Source organism: Siphateles boraxobius, unplaced genomic scaffold, assembly GCF_051911475.1.
Source record: "Siphateles boraxobius isolate OS27281-9 unplaced genomic scaffold, OSU_SipBor_1 18, whole genome shotgun sequence".
In the NCBI taxonomy this organism is placed as follows: Eukaryota; Metazoa; Chordata; class Actinopteri; order Cypriniformes; family Leuciscidae; genus Siphateles; species Siphateles boraxobius.
In genome coordinates, this window is record NW_027508788.1 from 9,677,501 (window position 1) to 9,695,678 (window position 18,178).

General features: G+C 39.4%; 1 protein-coding gene across 25 annotated transcripts in view; it reads right to left on the reverse strand.

Moving 5' to 3' along the window:
* nrxn2a (neurexin 2a) overlaps positions 1 to 18,178 on the reverse strand; it is a 316,646-nt gene that overhangs the window by 117,053 nt on the left and 181,415 nt on the right. The window contains exon 1 of one of the 25 annotated variants that reach the window (XM_077233389.1): positions 14,503 to 16,014. The exons of 23 other annotated variants lie outside the window; for them this stretch is intronic. In XM_077233389.1, the coding sequence (XP_077089504.1) occupies positions 14,503 to 14,806 (304 nt within the window). In that variant the 5' untranslated portion in view covers positions 14,807 to 16,014. Of the gene's footprint in view, positions 1 to 14,502; positions 16,015 to 18,178 lie in introns of those variants that run through there. One more of the 25 variants, XM_077233388.1, reaches the window with a different exon arrangement.

Sequence of the window (18,178 nt, forward strand, 5' to 3'; positions counted from 1 at the left end):
GTTTGGACTGAAAAACCGAGTGCATTCACATAGTTTACAATATATAGTGGAAACAGATCTTCTGATCATGCTCCCTAACGGTTGCTAGGTTACAAACTAGGACATGGGTTGACACATGCCGGGGGGGCTACATCGGATTTCATCAAAGTCTATAGCTCTCACATCTGTGAAATATGCACAGCGTTCTTAACTTTAACTCACATGCATCTAAAACAAGTCGAGCGCCAGGCTGATTCAATCTGGCGAGCGTGAAGAGAGAATACTAACAGGGAATATGCAAATTGGCAAAGCAGGAGAGTTTTAATTTGTGGTGGTGACAGTTTTCTCAATGCATTATTCTCAGTGTCTATGTGTTGTTGCGTACGGTGCAAGATCGGTGCTGCATCGGCTGTTTGTGTTCTAGAAAAATACAGGAGGGAGTAATCAACAGCTGTAAAACTGTATATCGCTTCCAATAGTTTCATCACTAGAAGTAGACAACCAGCAGAAAGCTATTCGCAACTATTGCTATTCGTTTTTTAAAATGTATTTTACTGTATTGTTGTGTATTAACAGATATATTTGTGTCAGCAAAGATTACATAAGCTAGTGCAACTGTGCCAAGGAGAAACACTACCTTATTCATCAACCAGAACTGAGACTAAAAAGTTGCTGCCATTTTTAAGTACAAATCAACTTGGATGTTTAAGTCATTTTAACTTCAATTACATTAGGCTGGCTTAAAAAAATCATTTGAATCCTGTACAACTTAGTTAATATTTCATTCAATACTGAGAAATATAGATAACTATGATAATTAGCCTGATTTTGGCAGCGTCAAGTGCTCATGTCAGTTAATCTTATAAACAATAAACAAATTAATGGTTACTTGTAATGAAAAATTATGTCACTTAATATGTGTGCTATACTTTTTAGATTATCGCACCATTAGCTTAACGTCAAAAACTATTGAAAATCCATGGTCATTAGTCCATGTTTATTTTTATTTGTGAATTGAAATGAGGCAGTGAGTGACAGAGGTACAGTCTGTCAAATGCATTTTTTTTGTGTACCTGGTTGTCATTCATGCAGCTGATGCAACATGAAATAATAATGATAAAAACATCTTGCCAAAAATAAGTATGAAAATAAAAAGTATGAAAAAAGTGCAATACTATTAAACTGACTGTATAAGTGCCCCTTAGAGTCTCATTTCCATTTGGAAAATGTGAATATTATCTATGTATTGTATTATGATGTTTATGTAGAGTATTCGCTATCAGTAACTTCTATGACTGTTGGGATGCTGCCTTAGAAGTCAGCTGTCTATGTAGGCACTAGGCAGTGCAGTTGCCCAGTAGGTTTTGGAACAGAGCTTCAGTGTCTCATGCTGGCACAACACACAGCATATCACGCTGAGAGTGTATGGAGCTTCGGGGATGCATTTCTGCAGCAGGGACTGGAAAACTCATAAAGATGGATGGAGTTAAGTACAGAAAATTCCTCAGGGAAAGCGGAGATATGTTAGAGAACTGGGACAAAGGATCTGAGGCAAACAGTAAAAAGTGCCACTGGAAAGGTTTAAAAACAAAAGGGTTAAACTGTGTTGTACTTTCCCAGTCCACACCTAGAACTCAATCCGATCAAGCATCCGTGGAAAGGCATAGAAAGTGCCGTTTGAAAAACATTTAGCTGATATTGGGCCCATTAGAAGATGCAGTTCAGAAAATAAAACTAACCTAAAGATAATCACAGCAGGTGTGAATTACCTTGTATTATCTCCTGCGTAGGAGATGTGAACTTTTACATATAATATAGTTTTTTTTTTATATTTAGTTTTGTTTAGTCAGTGGTGTATATTCAACTTTTAAACACAAGGTCTTAAATAATAGTTTCGATGCTGTGTGAACAGCTAGTTGAACAGAAGAGCCACATTCATCATTAAAGCTGCAGTAGGGAGTTTTGAGAAAATGTTGACTGAAAATTTGAACAGGCACAACTTACAGGTCCAACCCCTTTGTTCTCTGCTGCGCTACATCCCTCCCTCCACAGCTCCTCCCCCACAGCTCCTCCCCCACAGCGGTGCCCTGAACGCGCAGGCTAGTAAGCAGGACCACCGATGACGGCGGATTATAAACAGTTATGGAACATTCACTAATAGGGACGAAACATCAACAATATGCTGTACATTGACTATGGCCTGCCCATACTTTGACTACAAACTTGGTCCTCAATTCATTATGTATTTTGCATTACATGTAACTTTATAAGGTTGCACTCTTTCTATAATTATAAATAGCTACTAAGATAACGTTAAAGGGTTAGTTCACTTTTAAAAAAAAACTTTTGCTGATAATTTACTCACCCCCATGTCATCCAAGATGTCCATCACTTTCTTTCTTCAGTCGAAAAGAAATTAAGGTTTTTGATGAAAACGTTCCAGGCTTTTTCTCCATATAATGGACTTCAATAGGACACAAACGTTTCGAGGACCAAATGACAGTTTCAGTGCAGCTTCAAAGGGCTTTAAACGATACCAGACGATGAATAAGGGTCTTATCTAGCGAAACGATCGGTCATTTCAAAAATAAATAAAAAACTTAAAGTTTTATAAGCACAAATGCTCGCCTTGCTCTGTTCTGTGATGCACGTTCGTGATCCTGTTCGAACTCGTTCATCCAAATGAACAAATCTTTTTCCGAGTCATTTCGTTCGTTGAATGAACGAAATGACTTGAAAAAAGATTTGTTCATTTGGATGAACGAGTTCGAACAGGAGAGTCCAGAACGACGGTACGCGCTCGCGCTGTGCAAGAGAGGGGTGATTGACACTGCTAAGATATCCCATCTGGCTCTGATTGGATGTTTCTGACCGGGAGCGGTGTATTTCTGCAAATGGCAGTAGGACCACAGGGAGGAGCCAGAGGAGCTTGATTTTTTCACAGATTATCTGTCTCATATTCTACTGTCAGGACATAATGACAGTTTTAACAAATATTTGTTTACAAAAGCTACCTACTGGAGCTTTAATGTTAGATAAGTCTTGTTGTTCCGTTGTTTTGCTCTACACTACTGCAAGAACATATTGTGCTCTGGACTTTGTGTGTTATGACTTGAAATGTTAATCACACCGATGCTGACATTTGCTTGTAGTTTGAGCATGTTGTGATAATCATAGTGTTAAAATACGAAAGTGGAAGGATTGGTAATGCTTAGCACCATGTTTATCTCCTGTGATACAATTCAGAAAATTATACATTATTCACTCACTCAGTTACAAATTCCATATAAAAACAGCAACATTGTGAAATATTATAAAAAAAATTTACATTTTAAAATGTGATTTATTCCTGTTATGGCAAAGCTGAATTTTCAGCATCATTGCGCCAATCTTCAGTGTCACATGATCCTTCAGAAATCATTCTAAAATGCTGATTTGCTTCTCAATAATTTATTATTATTATTATTATTTTTATTATTATTATTCGAAAATGGTTGTGCTGCTTAAAGGTGCTCAAAGCGATGTCACGCGTTTTTTAGGCCAAAACATTTTTTGTCACATACAACAAACATCTCCTCACTATCCACTAGCTGCCTGTCCCCTGAACACACTGTAAAAAAACACGGACTCTGCAGACACCCCAGGCTCCACAAACGGCAACAAAAACAAACTGGGCTAACCCGCACCACGAAACATAACAAACTGTTCCAGCCAATAACCGATAAGAAGGGTTTGGGGGTGCGGTTTGGGGGGTTAGTGCGCGGATGAGGAGGAGGGAGGGTCTAGCTAGCCTTCGTTTTGTTTGACAATACTTTAAATGTCAACAAGAAGTGATGTCACCCGACATCGCTTAGAGCACCTTTAATACTTTTATGGAAACCGTGATAAGAATAATTGATGAATAGAAGCATTTAAGAAAGATAGAAATACTTTGTAACATTATAAATGTTTTTCCTGTCACATTTGATCCATTTATTGCATCATTGCTGAATAAAATAATTCATTTTTTAAATGTTTTTTTGAACTCCAAACTTTTGAATATATGCGTGTATATATATACAGTACTTGGAGAGAAAAAGCACACACACACACACACACACACACACACACACACACACACACACACACACACACACACACACACACACACACACACACACACACACACACACACACACACACACACACGTTTAATTTGCAAATGTCATACAAATGTCCTGCGGAGTGGAGGCTTGCATTCAAGCTCAAATGCACACGCTTGTTTAATAAGATGGTCACATTGCCTGTCCCACATGTCTTCTTCAGTGCTGCTGCTGCCCAAATGTCTAATCTCACCCATTCTGTCACAGATGGTCCCTCTCTCACTTCATACAGAAATAACCATGTGCTGCACCTAGAAAACAGGTCTGATATTTAACAGAACTATGTAGAAAAAAATCACTAAAAAGTTTTTATTGTTCAGGCATAAATGACTAAAATACAAGTTTACCGTCACAGCTGAAAAAGAAACAACGACCAGTTCCAGGGTCATTAAGAGCGTCTAATTAAGCCATTTGCCTTGTGCGACAGTGCAGTAGTAATTGCTGCTCGGCTTTGACAGTACTGTTGTATATTCGCTACTGAAATTAAACCATGTAATTAATTGGACCAACACAAAGTGGCTCACGCTGGCCTCTTTCAGCAGGATGTAGGTAATTAGGGGATTGTGATAAACACGGAGCACCCTCGAACAGTAGCTCAGTGGTCATGGTGCTTATGAACCATACGTTCAAACGGCTCCCTCTGATTGCCCGCATTCACAAAAGCATTCAACACAATCGTCATCAAATTGTACCCAGCTCAAAAGAAAAAATAGCCTGCTCTTCAGGTATCTAGCGATTATCTTGATCTCTGTAAATAGTGCGCGACACTGCAAAAACAGCACCTCGGCTTCACGCGCATGCAAGCAGTCAAAGGTGAGTGTCAAAAGTGAGTGATGAGGACCGGGGAAGTCTGCATGTACGCGCAGCAAGCAAAGCGAAGGCGTTCCAGGGAAAGCGCTGGGCTGATTGCACCGGCTCGAGTGTCTCCTGCAATCACGGCTGATCTGATTACGTCGCTGTCACTGATGATTTCTGAGAGGGCTTGAGTGTTCTCCCGCAAAGAGTGGATCCCATCCGAGGAGCTCGAGAGAATGGCGAGAAAGCGCTTTGTAATCCCGCTGAACGCGAGTGCCGGCCACTTGCATTCGAGAGGGAAGTCCATTTGCTGACCTGACTAAATGAACTTAAAATGTCCTCTAGGAGAGACTTTTGACCGAGCTTTTCTTTCATTTGATGGAAGAAAGCATTAGATTTAAATACAGAAAATTAAAAAAGTAGATCTGGGAAAGCATGGAACACACTTGAGAATGTAGGCCAATATCTCTAATGATGATTAAAAGAAGCTAACTTTGAAGGTGCTGCCGGCTGAAAGCTGATTCTAGAGCAAGGTCGGGCTCGATACATGGTGAAAAACGAACAATACGTGGTAAAGATCAAAGAGAAGAGTGAATGAAAAATAATGAGAGAGCAGTGAGACTCAGATTAGGCAGTTGAGCAAAAAGGTGCGCTGGCAAAATAATGAGAGCAACAGATATCGAGGCCCAGTCAATCTGAGCGGCCGGTTAACTGCAGCACGGACAACAATGAGTCTTAAATCATCACGCTGAAGTGCACAGGAAGCATTTCAAAGCCTAAAAGCAGCCGTAAATCACATCAGCAATCGCAGACAGCAGGGTCACTTCCTGTGTGTATTCAGCACTGCTTCACATTATGTACTGTAAATATCAGAAACATCTGATTTACATTCTAGAGCAAGGTCATTTCTGTGACACTAAAAAAAAAGATCATGAAGTTTCATGAAAATTGTTGATTATTATAATTTAGTGCTGTCAAACGATGGAAAAAAAACCACACATTTTTTTCCTGTAATTTATCGCAATTAATAAAACATTAAAGTTTTATAATTAATATTATATTGTGATAATTTCACATCTAAGCTCCACATTAATGTAGAAACGTCATAAACACAGTAGTTTTAAAAATATATATATATATATATTTGCTTAATGCATCTTTTTATGAAAGAAGTCCAATGTCACTGATACATCAATACTACAACTTATGTCTCTATGACTTTTTTCTCTCTCAATTTTAGCCATTAATTTTAGGTATTCAGCATTATACCTAAAGTTATAAGTTTGATTGAAAGCTATCATTTTAAAAACATTTGATTAGGCTTTAAATAATATAATAACTTTTAATTTAAGTGACCTTAAAACAATTTTCAAATTTACCTGTGCCCTTCAATATATCAGGGCTCAATTTTGTCTATTGGCCCGGTCAGGCCGGTTCAAATTTTTGCTTGCCCTGTCAAAATGCACAAAAAGGTAATGTTTTTATTGTTTTTGACCCATGTAACCTCATAAACAGTACTTTGAAGATTTTCAGGTAGGTCTGACAGGTAGAATAAAAACAGAAATGGAATAAAGATATCAAACACTTCACAGTCTTCACTCAATAATTATAAAATAAATATAGATTAATCCTGATTAAAGCTACAAATGTTATTCAGTCAAGAGCAGTGAGTGATTATCTCTTTTTCATTTTTCCTTTGATTATCATTAATGACAGACATAACAGCAGCGGGTTTATTAGTCTGCTGTCACTTTAAGACCTGACACACATGACTTGGATCTGGCACACATCACATTTTCTCACAACTCTTTGCGTTCATTTGCATGAACGAGAGTGTGATCATATAATCTTGCGCTAGCCGAAGGATGACGGGAAAAAACGGATGCTTTTTATATTGGTTGCTATATAATATTTTTAACACGTTAAACTGAACAAAAGTTAAAGCGTTATTTTTGACAGCACTATTATAATTATATAACATGACATTTTCTAGAATGACATTCATAATTACTAAAAGAAATGATTTAATTTAACAATATTAAATGATAAAATTATGCGATTGGTAAAACAAACGAACAGTCCCGCCCCCAAACTCATGTCATTGGTTGAGTCAATGCTATTACTGTAAGTCCAGCTCAATTAAAAAACATTGCAATTCCATATGATGCCACTAGTTGCGCAGAAATTACACACCTTTTAAAACTTAAAAAATGCAGTCAACAACATATCTTTCTATAATTGATTTTAATCAACCAAACTCTGATATAAATGTTCAGATAAAGACAGACTTTAGAATTCGCTTTCAACATCCAACTTAATGGCCATGTATTATTTAGTTACAGACACCAGCTAGCAAAGCCGCACAGCAGAACTTCTTATGCACCCTCAGCAGAGTCGATTGGGACACTGCAGCGAGGAGATCTGGCCTCATAGAACATTTGGACATTTTGAAGTTTCAATAATCCATTTTTTCACGGCATAGCCACAGAGAGAGCAGAATGCTGCTGCAATTCCCCTTATGCGAGGGCATGAATCACACGTCTGCCGCCAATATTATCATCACTGTGTGCTCGCTGTGTGCTTGTCTATCTGTGAAATTGTGTAATCCTTGGAGATATTGCCAGGAATAATTTTATTATCTCTCTAAATAGCAAAATGAGCTGTATACAGTTCTTTGCAAAGTCCCAATCCCCAGTCTTGCCAAATGTTGTTTAAAAAATAAATGTGCAAAACTTTTGTAAACATGACCGAGATATATGATTGTTTTTGTTTTATTTTTAGTCTTGCTCTGAAGACTATCTTTTTTAAAAAGGAGAAATGCACCACAGCCCATTTCAGATCTCTGATAAAAACAAATAAATGGATACCAGAGATTTCAAAGACGTCTCCATTTTCCGAGGCCAGGCTGTGTTGTTTCAGCACGAGCGCCGGGTTGTTCTCGACTCTGTCAGGGGAGAAACGAGTGGACGGATCCCGGGCTTGTGCATTTCAGATCCGGAGACTTGGGGCTCCACTTCTCACCACTGTTGTTTCTGCTGTTCAACACCCTCCACAAATAACACTCTATTCTTAGACGGACATCACAGAGTTGATTGGCTGTCAACAGCTAACAACTGCACTGCTTATTTCGGGAGGCTTGACAGTAACAGTTTTTAATTAAGTATGTGGGTATAACTTCACAGGTTATGCAGATTACAGATATTACATTTATATACTCTTCCATTTCTGCCTGTTATTATCATTAATTTGATCGAACGGTTCATATACTTTCCTCGCAGGGGGAAAACACTCTGGGAATTTAAGATGTTTCATTGTGTAATGAAAAGCCAGGCTGTCAAGTCTGGGATATAATGATGGCACATCATCAAAGTTGTAACACATGGCTGCACTAAGAACTTCATTAAAAATTATGAGGCCCTTGATTTGTGTCATGCAGTGATGCTCAGGCTTAAGTAGAAATATGGGATTTAGATGGTTAAAGTTGGATTAGCCAAAATGTCTTGTTTGTGCATCTTTGTGGACCAATACACTTCACAACACAAAGCTATCAGAACTCATTAAGGCCACTATTACTTTTTTAATTTCTCCAGGATCTGCATTTAACAGTTTACAAAGTTTACCAAAGAGATTCATAGATAACATTCTTTTTTTTTTTAAAACCTACAAATACATACAATTATGGCTTGAGATTTATTCAAACTCGTCTAAAACGTTGGTTATCTGTAGTGCTGAGGTCAAGAACTAAAATAATTAACATTTAAACTATTTAACTGACAAAGCACCATAATGTCCAAAATACATTACACATATCCTCTTAGGCCTGATAAACATTTAAGCCAACAAATACTAGTAGAAGGTTAAAAAAAAAAAATACAAATAATGATTTTCTTCAGGGTCCCCAGACTCCCCACACCTTTTAACCAATGAACAAATGTCTTTTCACTTATTGCTTATTGGATAAGTTTTTTCAGTCAATTAAATACTGAATTGATTATTAGTTATTAGATTTGTTTATATGTGTACATGTGTATAATATATTACATGGCCTATTGTATATAATAATGTTTCTTATGCTCAACCTAAAGTAACTAATCGACTTGAAATAGCTCTTTAAGAATATATATTATAATGTAGATAGATACATATATAAAATATGCAATGTAATATAATGCAATATAATGTGAATACTATATAATGTACACATATACGCTGAAATAATTTGACATGATTTTACTCAATTTGCACTCCATCCATCCATCCATCCATCCATCCATCCATCCATCGTCAATTAGATATTTTCAGAGGTGCATAACAAAAATTATTATATAAAATATGCAATTTAATAAATAATTTAATGAATACACAAATGCATAACTATAATAATTTCCATGATTTTCCTAGGTTTTCCATTGACTGTGAGAACTCATATATATCAAAGCTGTTCTGTATTGTATAATCGTTAGATGGGTTGGCTGGACAGAGCGCTGGTCATATAGCAAAGTCAATGGGCTTTTCTTTTGCTACAGCCCTGGGATGGTTTTTGGCATGGTTGAGCTAGTTTTAGTGCAGGTGTAAGGAGAGGGATCCAGGCAACTAGAGACTGATTTCACCCCTCACAGCTCACAGCATGGCTGTCTCCCTTTAGCAAGGGCTTGGGTGAGATCCAGACCGAGCTATTTCTCCTCAATGTCACATTTAGTAAAACACACACCAAAGGTCTGGAGCACGGAGAAATGGGAGTAACCTTAACCCCGCTGCTGCAGTTACTGAACATTACTGATTCTGCTATTAATCTTAAAGCAATTGTAGAGCCTTTCTGTAAGGTGTGGGGACCAGAGCAGTGCTTTTAGACAAAGCCAATATTTTCATTCCAGCTTGAATGTTCACATTTCTTTTGGCCAGCTTCAACATCTGACCACTAACAGGGTTGCCAAGAGCTCAGTGGCATAAGGTTTGCTCGGTCCAAACCGCAGCCCTCTAGTTTATTGCCCAACTGCTTTGCCCATCACATTGATTGGACTGCAGTCACAGGTCTATTCTCAGAAGCGCTGCTGAAATGACACATGCACTTAAAGTGATGGCTCTACATCTAGTTGCTTCTTAGAGGAGGGGAAAATTGTGAAGAACTCTTGTTTTCAATAACACTGGCAGAACAGAGAACAAAGAGGTCACAGAGAAGTGCTTTCTCATTACTGGCCCATATTTAGGATATTCAGGGCAAACAATGAATCATTCCCAAATCACAGTGTTTTGAGTCACTGATCAATTATTCCTTATTGTCCCACTACACACTTTTTGTGCAGCCGTTTAGAGCTCGACTTGGCGAGTGTAATAGATTGCGGCTCTCGCTGGATTGCTTTTGATGGGGTCCAATCTATAGTGTACACACCAGTGATCCACAAAGGATAGCCCCCTTTTCACCGGTATGGGGACGCATCCATCATGGCTTTCTCGAGTGGCTGTGCATTAGGAGATGCCCTTGCTCAGATCAAGGTGTGCCCTTGAGCCTCGCAAAAAAACAAATGTTTGATCTGGGAACTGTCCAGAGAGGCTGCATCTTTGCCGTATAAGGCAATGACAAGGGAAACCCCACATCAGCATGCAGGGGCAGGCATGAGCGAACAAACAGAACCTGCTGCTTGTCAAACATCACGCCTCCATCAGCGCATGGAGCTCTGGGTATTAGAGGGGGGAGGAGGGGCATGCAGCATTTCAATGAGAACAAGATGGAGAGAGAGAAAGAAAGACGCGATATTAGATTTCTGCTGTGGGCAGATACTCAAATAAAACTGTGGAAATCCATCAGGCCGTGGGATCAATGGATCAGTGGGTCAGTGCAATGGCAGGCGGCCTGCAGCTGTGTTGTCAGGGGCGACGGGTGAATGATTAAAGGTCGAGGGGCAAAGAGTTGAAGAATTGTGACAAGTGTGGAAAAAAGTCACTGCTGGATCTGTGTGCCCAAACACAGGTCAAAAGCAAACAGAAGCAAGACATATACACTGTATTTGAAAAACTGGAATGATATTAATCCAGTGCAAAATTAGTAATTATTATTACTATTATTAATAATAGTTATCACTTCATGTACACCTTAAAACAGTATTTTAAAATTTACTATTTATGTTTTGTGTCAAATGTTTAAATGAGGAAAAAAATACTAAGCCCGCTTTTAAAATGCAATGAAAAACAAAACAGGGAAATGTGACAAGCCTGTGGAATAAACACAAAGTGCATATGAGTGCTAGTTTCCAGCATGTCAAGCAGATAAGTACTGTGCCAAGGGCTCTTCAGATGGCATGAGATGCACAAATGACGAGCATTGTCTAGAGCAAATGTCAATGGCATGCGACGGAGACCTGGGTCTGCATGGTGTGACACCTGATTGACTTATTCTACTAATCTGCATGATCAATTATATCAATTATCTCCACCTTGCTGGCAGGAGAGCTTTGAGTGATGGGATCTGGCAGGATGTGATTATTGGTCAGAGGGGGTGAAGGTTTCCAGCTTGCTGAAGATGCTTTAAAACTGTATGGAAATGCAAAAAGCTCAATAGCAACCAGCGCAGTCATATTGTCCATTCTAATCATGCATAAAATTTGTTGCAGGAATAAAATGCTTAGCGCATCAGAATGAATACAATATACAGGGACGAAAATGACATGATTTCCTGCCGCAAAGTGCTGGAAAGGACCTGATTCACGTCCGGAATTTAAAAGCGTCTCTGAGTCATACAGTCATCAAATTGATCTGTCAATTTCGTAAGCAAGCTGAACTTTTTCAGTCGTCATTGCATCAGGGTTGGACACTCTGACAGCCACATTCAGTTGTGGGACTCCGGTAATGGCGGTGGAGATGCTTTACAAGAGCGGTGATGTAATTCACGACATGTCGGCTCCACCTCGGCTCTGTCAGGATTGCCGGCCCTGTTTCCACGCGATAAGGACACTGAAAATTCATTGCATATTTTGCGGTAGACGGATGGGAGGGCAGGTGAGATTAATGTCGAGACGGAAGCAGTGAATCGGACTGACAATACCAGTTGTAATGAAAAACTCTGAAAGGGCCATGATTCTGGTAACAGTTGCCTTGATGCTCCCATTACTGTGCGGGATCACATTCCCCCGTTGAACTACTTGTCATTGGGGATGAAGGACTGATCCGTCTAAACCTCTCTGTTTAAAAGGATCATTTAGCACTGTCCTCCCAGACTCTTCAGATGGAAGGCTCGGCTACTATAACTTTGTGTGGGAGGTGACACATTGATTGTGGCTATCCAATGTCCCCACTCTCGTTGCTTCCCTCTTCCACTAAGTGTCCAACAGCCGTAAATGTGCCCAGCACTCAGAGACGAAAACAATGCATGACCGTTTTACTGATAAACTACTACATCGAAATCAAAGTCATCTCGCTGGTTACGCTCAACATCTTCGTAGTGCAGGTTAAGATAAAAGCAAAGCTACAAATAGAGCAAGTTTTGTGGTAAAATCCATTAAAAAAGTATGGAAAGGCAAGTAAGTGATATTCCAACATGGAGAAATGTATGATTACCTGTTCAAACATCAACAATGCACAGTTTGCACAACACAATGCATCTTTATGACTTCCTTCACAATGAAAACAATTTTGTATGTCTTTTTTTAGCACTAGTCAGCACTAAAAATGGTTTAGTGTGACTTTTTGGTAAATATGTTATACTCTCAAAGTCATTACTTTGAACTTGGTGTGAACAGGACTTAAATTACATTAAACAACTGTTAATTCTGCTTGATTAGCCAAGATACATCCCTAGAGTGCTGATGTACAATACAGTACAACAGAGTAATCTGTGTTTACGGTGTTCCAGATCTCAGTGTGTGAGAGGTAAAGGGGTGGAAGGAGAGATGTGTGAGTTTGCCTGCAGCGAGGAAGTAGTTTTTTGAAGGTCACAACATCGATGAAATTGACAACTCCTCGAGCTCTGCTCTTCCACCTCTTTACCATATGGATCGCTGTTTTTCATTAAAATAATAGTTTTATTACTATAATCAACGATAAAAGACTAACAGATGACTTGATTAATCAGCAGCTTTGTTCCTCTGTGTACAGCAATAAAGCAGATCTACACTGACTGCTTTGAGTTCATGCAGATGTGAAAACACTTTGCAACTGGCAATACTGAGCTCTGTTAAGCTGCTCTGTTTCATACAATGCTGGTTTGAGGAATGGCAAAGGCTAGTGTCTGACAAACTTAAAAAAAGTTTAGCAGCGTGAAAAAAGCCTTGTGCGACAAATAACATCTGTATTTGACTTCATTTTAAATATATAGTTCACTATCATTCAAAAGTTTGGGGTCTGTAAGATGATATTAATGCTTTTGAAATATGCTCACTAAAGGGTCCTTGCACACAGTCCGAAATTCTCTACCAAAATGTTCGCACGTTAAGAAATAAATACGTCAATCACGTTTACACACTCCTCTGAAACTTTCGTCCGTCATAAAAAAATGACAATTTTTTTTTGCCTCAGTAGCAAGCATTTTGAGAGGTGTTTTGAGAATTCAGAGCCATCGAATGTGAATAGGAAAAAACGCATACGAAAATTTCGGACTCAGTGTGCAAGGACCTTAAGGCAGCATTTATAAGATCAAAAATAGAGTAAAACCATTATATTTTGAAATATTATTACAATTTAAAATAACTGAAAATAACAAACTGAATTTTCAGCAGCCATTACTCCAGTCTTCAATGTCACATGGTCCTTCAGAAATCATTCTAATAAGCTGACTGAATTGGACAAGCATTTCTTGTTATTATATAAACACAGACACGCATGCATGCTTGTTAGAAAAAAAGATTTTGTTAGTAAAAGAGTTTTTATTGTGATTTACTGGGTTGTTAATCTCCAACCGTTTGTTTAAAGATTATTAAAAATAGAAATCAGCATCAGCATCATTATTATTTGGTTATTACAATTATTATTTTTTAAATAATCTGTTCATCTCAAAAAATGGTGGCAGAATGACATTCAAATAAATCACAACAAAAGCTCTGACCTATCAGGACCTAAAGCATAATGCAAAAAGCACAAAAATAAATGCTTTAGCTGCTAGAAACTCCAGCAGATGATTCAAACCTGGGCCAGCTATTCAAACGTGAGGATTATCGCTGGAATATGACACGCTCACTGGACACTCAACATAAGCTAGAGCTCAGCAGAAAGACAGGTTGTCAATGCTGCACGCAATCTTTGATTGACACAGGTGTCAAAAAAGATGCCTGGCAAGGAGCAGTGGTGAGGCAGGACATGAAAGGAAGCACATCTGGCCCACACTTTTATCCAACAAACCCATCCTTCTTCTGAATCTGCAGTGAGTGCAAAGAGCACAAGGCCACTCCCCATGCGATCTATTAAGGCACAGATCAAAGCGCGCACGTGACGTACTAAGAGAATCTCAGGGCATGCGAACACATTTCAGTGTGCTGTATCAACAGCCTGCTTTCCAGTGGAATAATTCTCCTTAATCAAATCAAAGCTTTTTAGAACCACTGGGTCTGAGCAACCCGGTCGATAAAGAGGAAATGCTGAATAAATGGTGAGGGCTTACCGTGGCCTCCTCTTGTGAGGAAGGGCATCCTGTTGATGTTGATGGGTATGGTACCATGCTTGTTATGGAAGTGATGGACATGGTGTGTGGTGCTCAGGCTGGAAGACACACGGGCACTGGCCGTTCTGTCCGGCACCGAGGCCAACAAGGCCAGAGATAATGCAAGTCTCCACCATGAGCCGAGGCCTAGCCAACTGCCTCCGCCACACTCCCAGCCCAGCAACACCACCTCAAGCTTGGGGCAAGAAGGCCCGGCGTAGGCCCTTCCACACCCCATTTGTCCCACCCGTTGGAAAGAGTGCATCTCAGAGAGCGGTGCCCATGTCAATCATTATCCACGGGTCAAGTAAATGATGCAGAAGAAAACAATGCTACCCAAAGCCCAGAGGCTTTCACAGTAGGTTTCCAAAAAGACGATAAAATCCTCAAAAAGAAGAAATTCCTTTCAAGTATGGCATCAAAAAACCAAAGGGGAAAAAAAACAAATGGGTTGTTCCTCCTGGCTTTTACGCTCGATGACCATCAAACCCCCCCCCCCAAAAAAAACAAACAAAAAAACAAGGAAGCTTGTCTGTAAAGAGAAGGAGGGCAGGCTCAATCAAGTCGATAATCATCTGCGCTGCAACTCCCAAAAGCGTTCTAATCACGGTCGCATGGATCAATTTTTCTGGCTGCAAATTTTGCGACTTAATTGAAGAGAGGAAAAAAGCTCCAGGTGGAAGAGATGCCGGGAGGCGTCTCCCTTCCTAGTTCCCAGCCTCAGGTACGGCTTACACGGCTATTTAGACCACACTCCCTCAGAGGGCAGCTCCTCTATCACGCAAGAGGAGATAAGAGACATCCCGTTGGCTAATGGATTATTCTAATACTGATTAAAAGATGACAGGAAACAGAGAAAGGAGGAAACAGACCGAATGAGACTGACCCGAGTGCGATGGAAAGCTCACATTTCCTTTTCACAGACGGAGAGAAAAAGAGACTTCTGCTGCAGCATGGTAGAGGGAAAAAGCAGCAAATAAATAAATAAAGCCGGCTGCAGACGCAGCGCGAAGCTTCTCCACTGTGTGCTCGCTCTAGAAGTGGAAGACCTGGAGCGGAGCTGGATCAGTTTTCCAGCACCATCCTGGATCGCTTTCTTAGATTCTTGTCTCTGCCTCTGATGCGAACACCGTATCGATTAGCACTGCATTTTATCCCTCTTTTCTCTTCTTCCTCCCCCTTTCCGATAGGCATTCACTTGCTAATGTGCTTAGTCTGGCAGTGTTACCAACAAAATGCCCCTCACAGCCGAAGTGTGGACGTCCAAAATCTGTACGTGCGCCGCTGTGCTGAAATGCATGCTAATTAAATTAAGCTCCTTGCGATCCTCGATAGCTCTTCTCCCGGGATTGATGGGACAGAGAGCAAAGACTGAGAAAAAAACCCTCCGAAACAAACGTTGCTTGAGGTGCAAGACGCGCAGTCCTCTTTCTGGATGCTCAACCAGAGACTGCTACAGAGATGGAGAGAGAGAGAGAGAGAGAGAGAGAGAGAGAGAGAGAGAGAAGGAGAGGAGAGCGGTGCAGTGTGTGTCTGAGGTAAAGAGAGAAAGAGAAGGGAGGGGTGTGCAGGGAGCGGGCGATCGTAGTGCATAAGCACACATGCAGACATAGAAAGAAGCCAAAAGATGGAGAAGAAAAAGGAATCAGTTGCACGACAAAGACGCAACCAGGAATACAAATTCAGATCGCTGCGCAAGCTCACCACAGCCTCTGAAACATACCAGCCCCACACTGCAGAACTTGACCAGTGAAGATGCTGTTTATTCCTGCAGTGATAAATGAAAGTGATGAAGAACGAGAGAGTTTTAAAAAGCTGTTTTTGCATTTTACAAGTGGTCTATTTTCAGCAAATGTTGAAATCACACTCAGGAAATCTGTCTTGCTGGTGCCAGATGCAACCCACCCCCCTGCAACCAAGATAGCAGTAGTTGGTTCCCGATCTTGATGAATAATTTAGTACCAGACAAAATTTGCTGGCAAATGCCTGCCACTGTCTTTCTCTCATATTTTCTAAACAGTTCAATTCCACACTCATTTATTTAGTTTTTTCTATTATAAGATGTGTTTATTCATACAGAATCATTTACTACCTACAAAGGGTCCAACACATATTCAAATTAATTCACATTAGTTTGACTAAAGGCTCGTGAGATCAAATTGTGGACTTTTGTGACGCAAACATGTTAGATTTGAGACAATACTACAAACTAAAACATGTACTAACATACTCCCTAAATAAAAAAAAGACTTTCAAAAAGGCACACACACATTTTAGTGCTGCCAAATCGATTATTCGCGATTAATATATATTGCTTCTTATACCACAGGTTCTGTTGTCAAATGTGTGTATATCAATGAATTCCAAACATTCGTAAATAGGGCACCCTCATTCATAATTAGCCTAATCCCCGCCCATGAGTTACAACTACGCAAATTACGTGTCCAGGAATACTGTGGAATCTTCTGGACTTCCATCTCAGGTTTGGCTTCAGTATATTGCATAAATGATAAAGAGACTAATTGGCCATATACCTAGCAATAAATATTAAATTATCGTGTGTCCACCAAAGTATTTTTAGCCAGCTAAAATGTGCCTGGTGTTCTTCTGAAAACGGCCAACTGGTGGCGCTTGAAAGCGCTTCAAAGTGCAGCGTTTTTCCAGCTGAGATACAATTTTTTGAATCTTTTTTTTACAATTTTTTGAGCAGCTGTCACTGCTCGTCAATGTCAGAATATTTGAGATGACCAATCAAATAGGCGGGCTTTATGTCACAGAAGCTGCTGAGCGCGAATTTTAGCAGAGTGTTTATGGTCAAGTGCGAGATAAGATGTAAGTAGCTAAACTAAACATTTCATATTTGACAGTTTTTTTAGGTCATAAATGTTAAACGAATGACAAAAATAATCAGGCAAACTAATATACTGAAAATAGGCTTATGTAACGTGATTCATGTAATGTAATAATTAGTTTACTGTCATTGTGAGGTGACAAGAAACATTAACAAAGCCGTTTGCATCATGTTGGGCACAAGATTAATAATGAATGTGTACATGTTGAGAATTAATATAATACAATTTGTAGCCTTCAGTAAATTAAAAAAGTTCCTTTTTCGGAGGGGAAGAGACAGGGCAAAATGAAGAGACTGAGAGAAAAAGAAAGAGTGATGGAGATGATAGAGCAGGTATTGACAATCTACTGCCACTGACATGGTTTTAAAGATATTTCTTATCCTTTTTTGGCCTTCAAATGTCTTGAAATGCACATATCAGAGAAATAAAAAATTTGAACCCCCTGACAACCTTAAATTTAGGAACTCTTTGATAAAGCCCTGTCTACGGCCCTGTGTTAGGAATAAGATCAATAATGAATGTGTATATTGTGAATGAATTTAATAAACCTAGTTAGGCTACCCAGCTTTCCTAGTAGCTTTCAGTAAATGAACGCTTCTGAGAAAATTATTCATATATCAACCTATCAGTTGACCCTATGTTTACTTTCTTCACTGACATAAGGAAAATAATCAGCTGCATGACATGTTTTTAAAGTTATTGTTATCCAATTTTTTTGGGATATGTAGATCAGAGAAATAAAAAATTTCTCGAACCCCCCTAACTAGCCTACCTCACATCCGGGA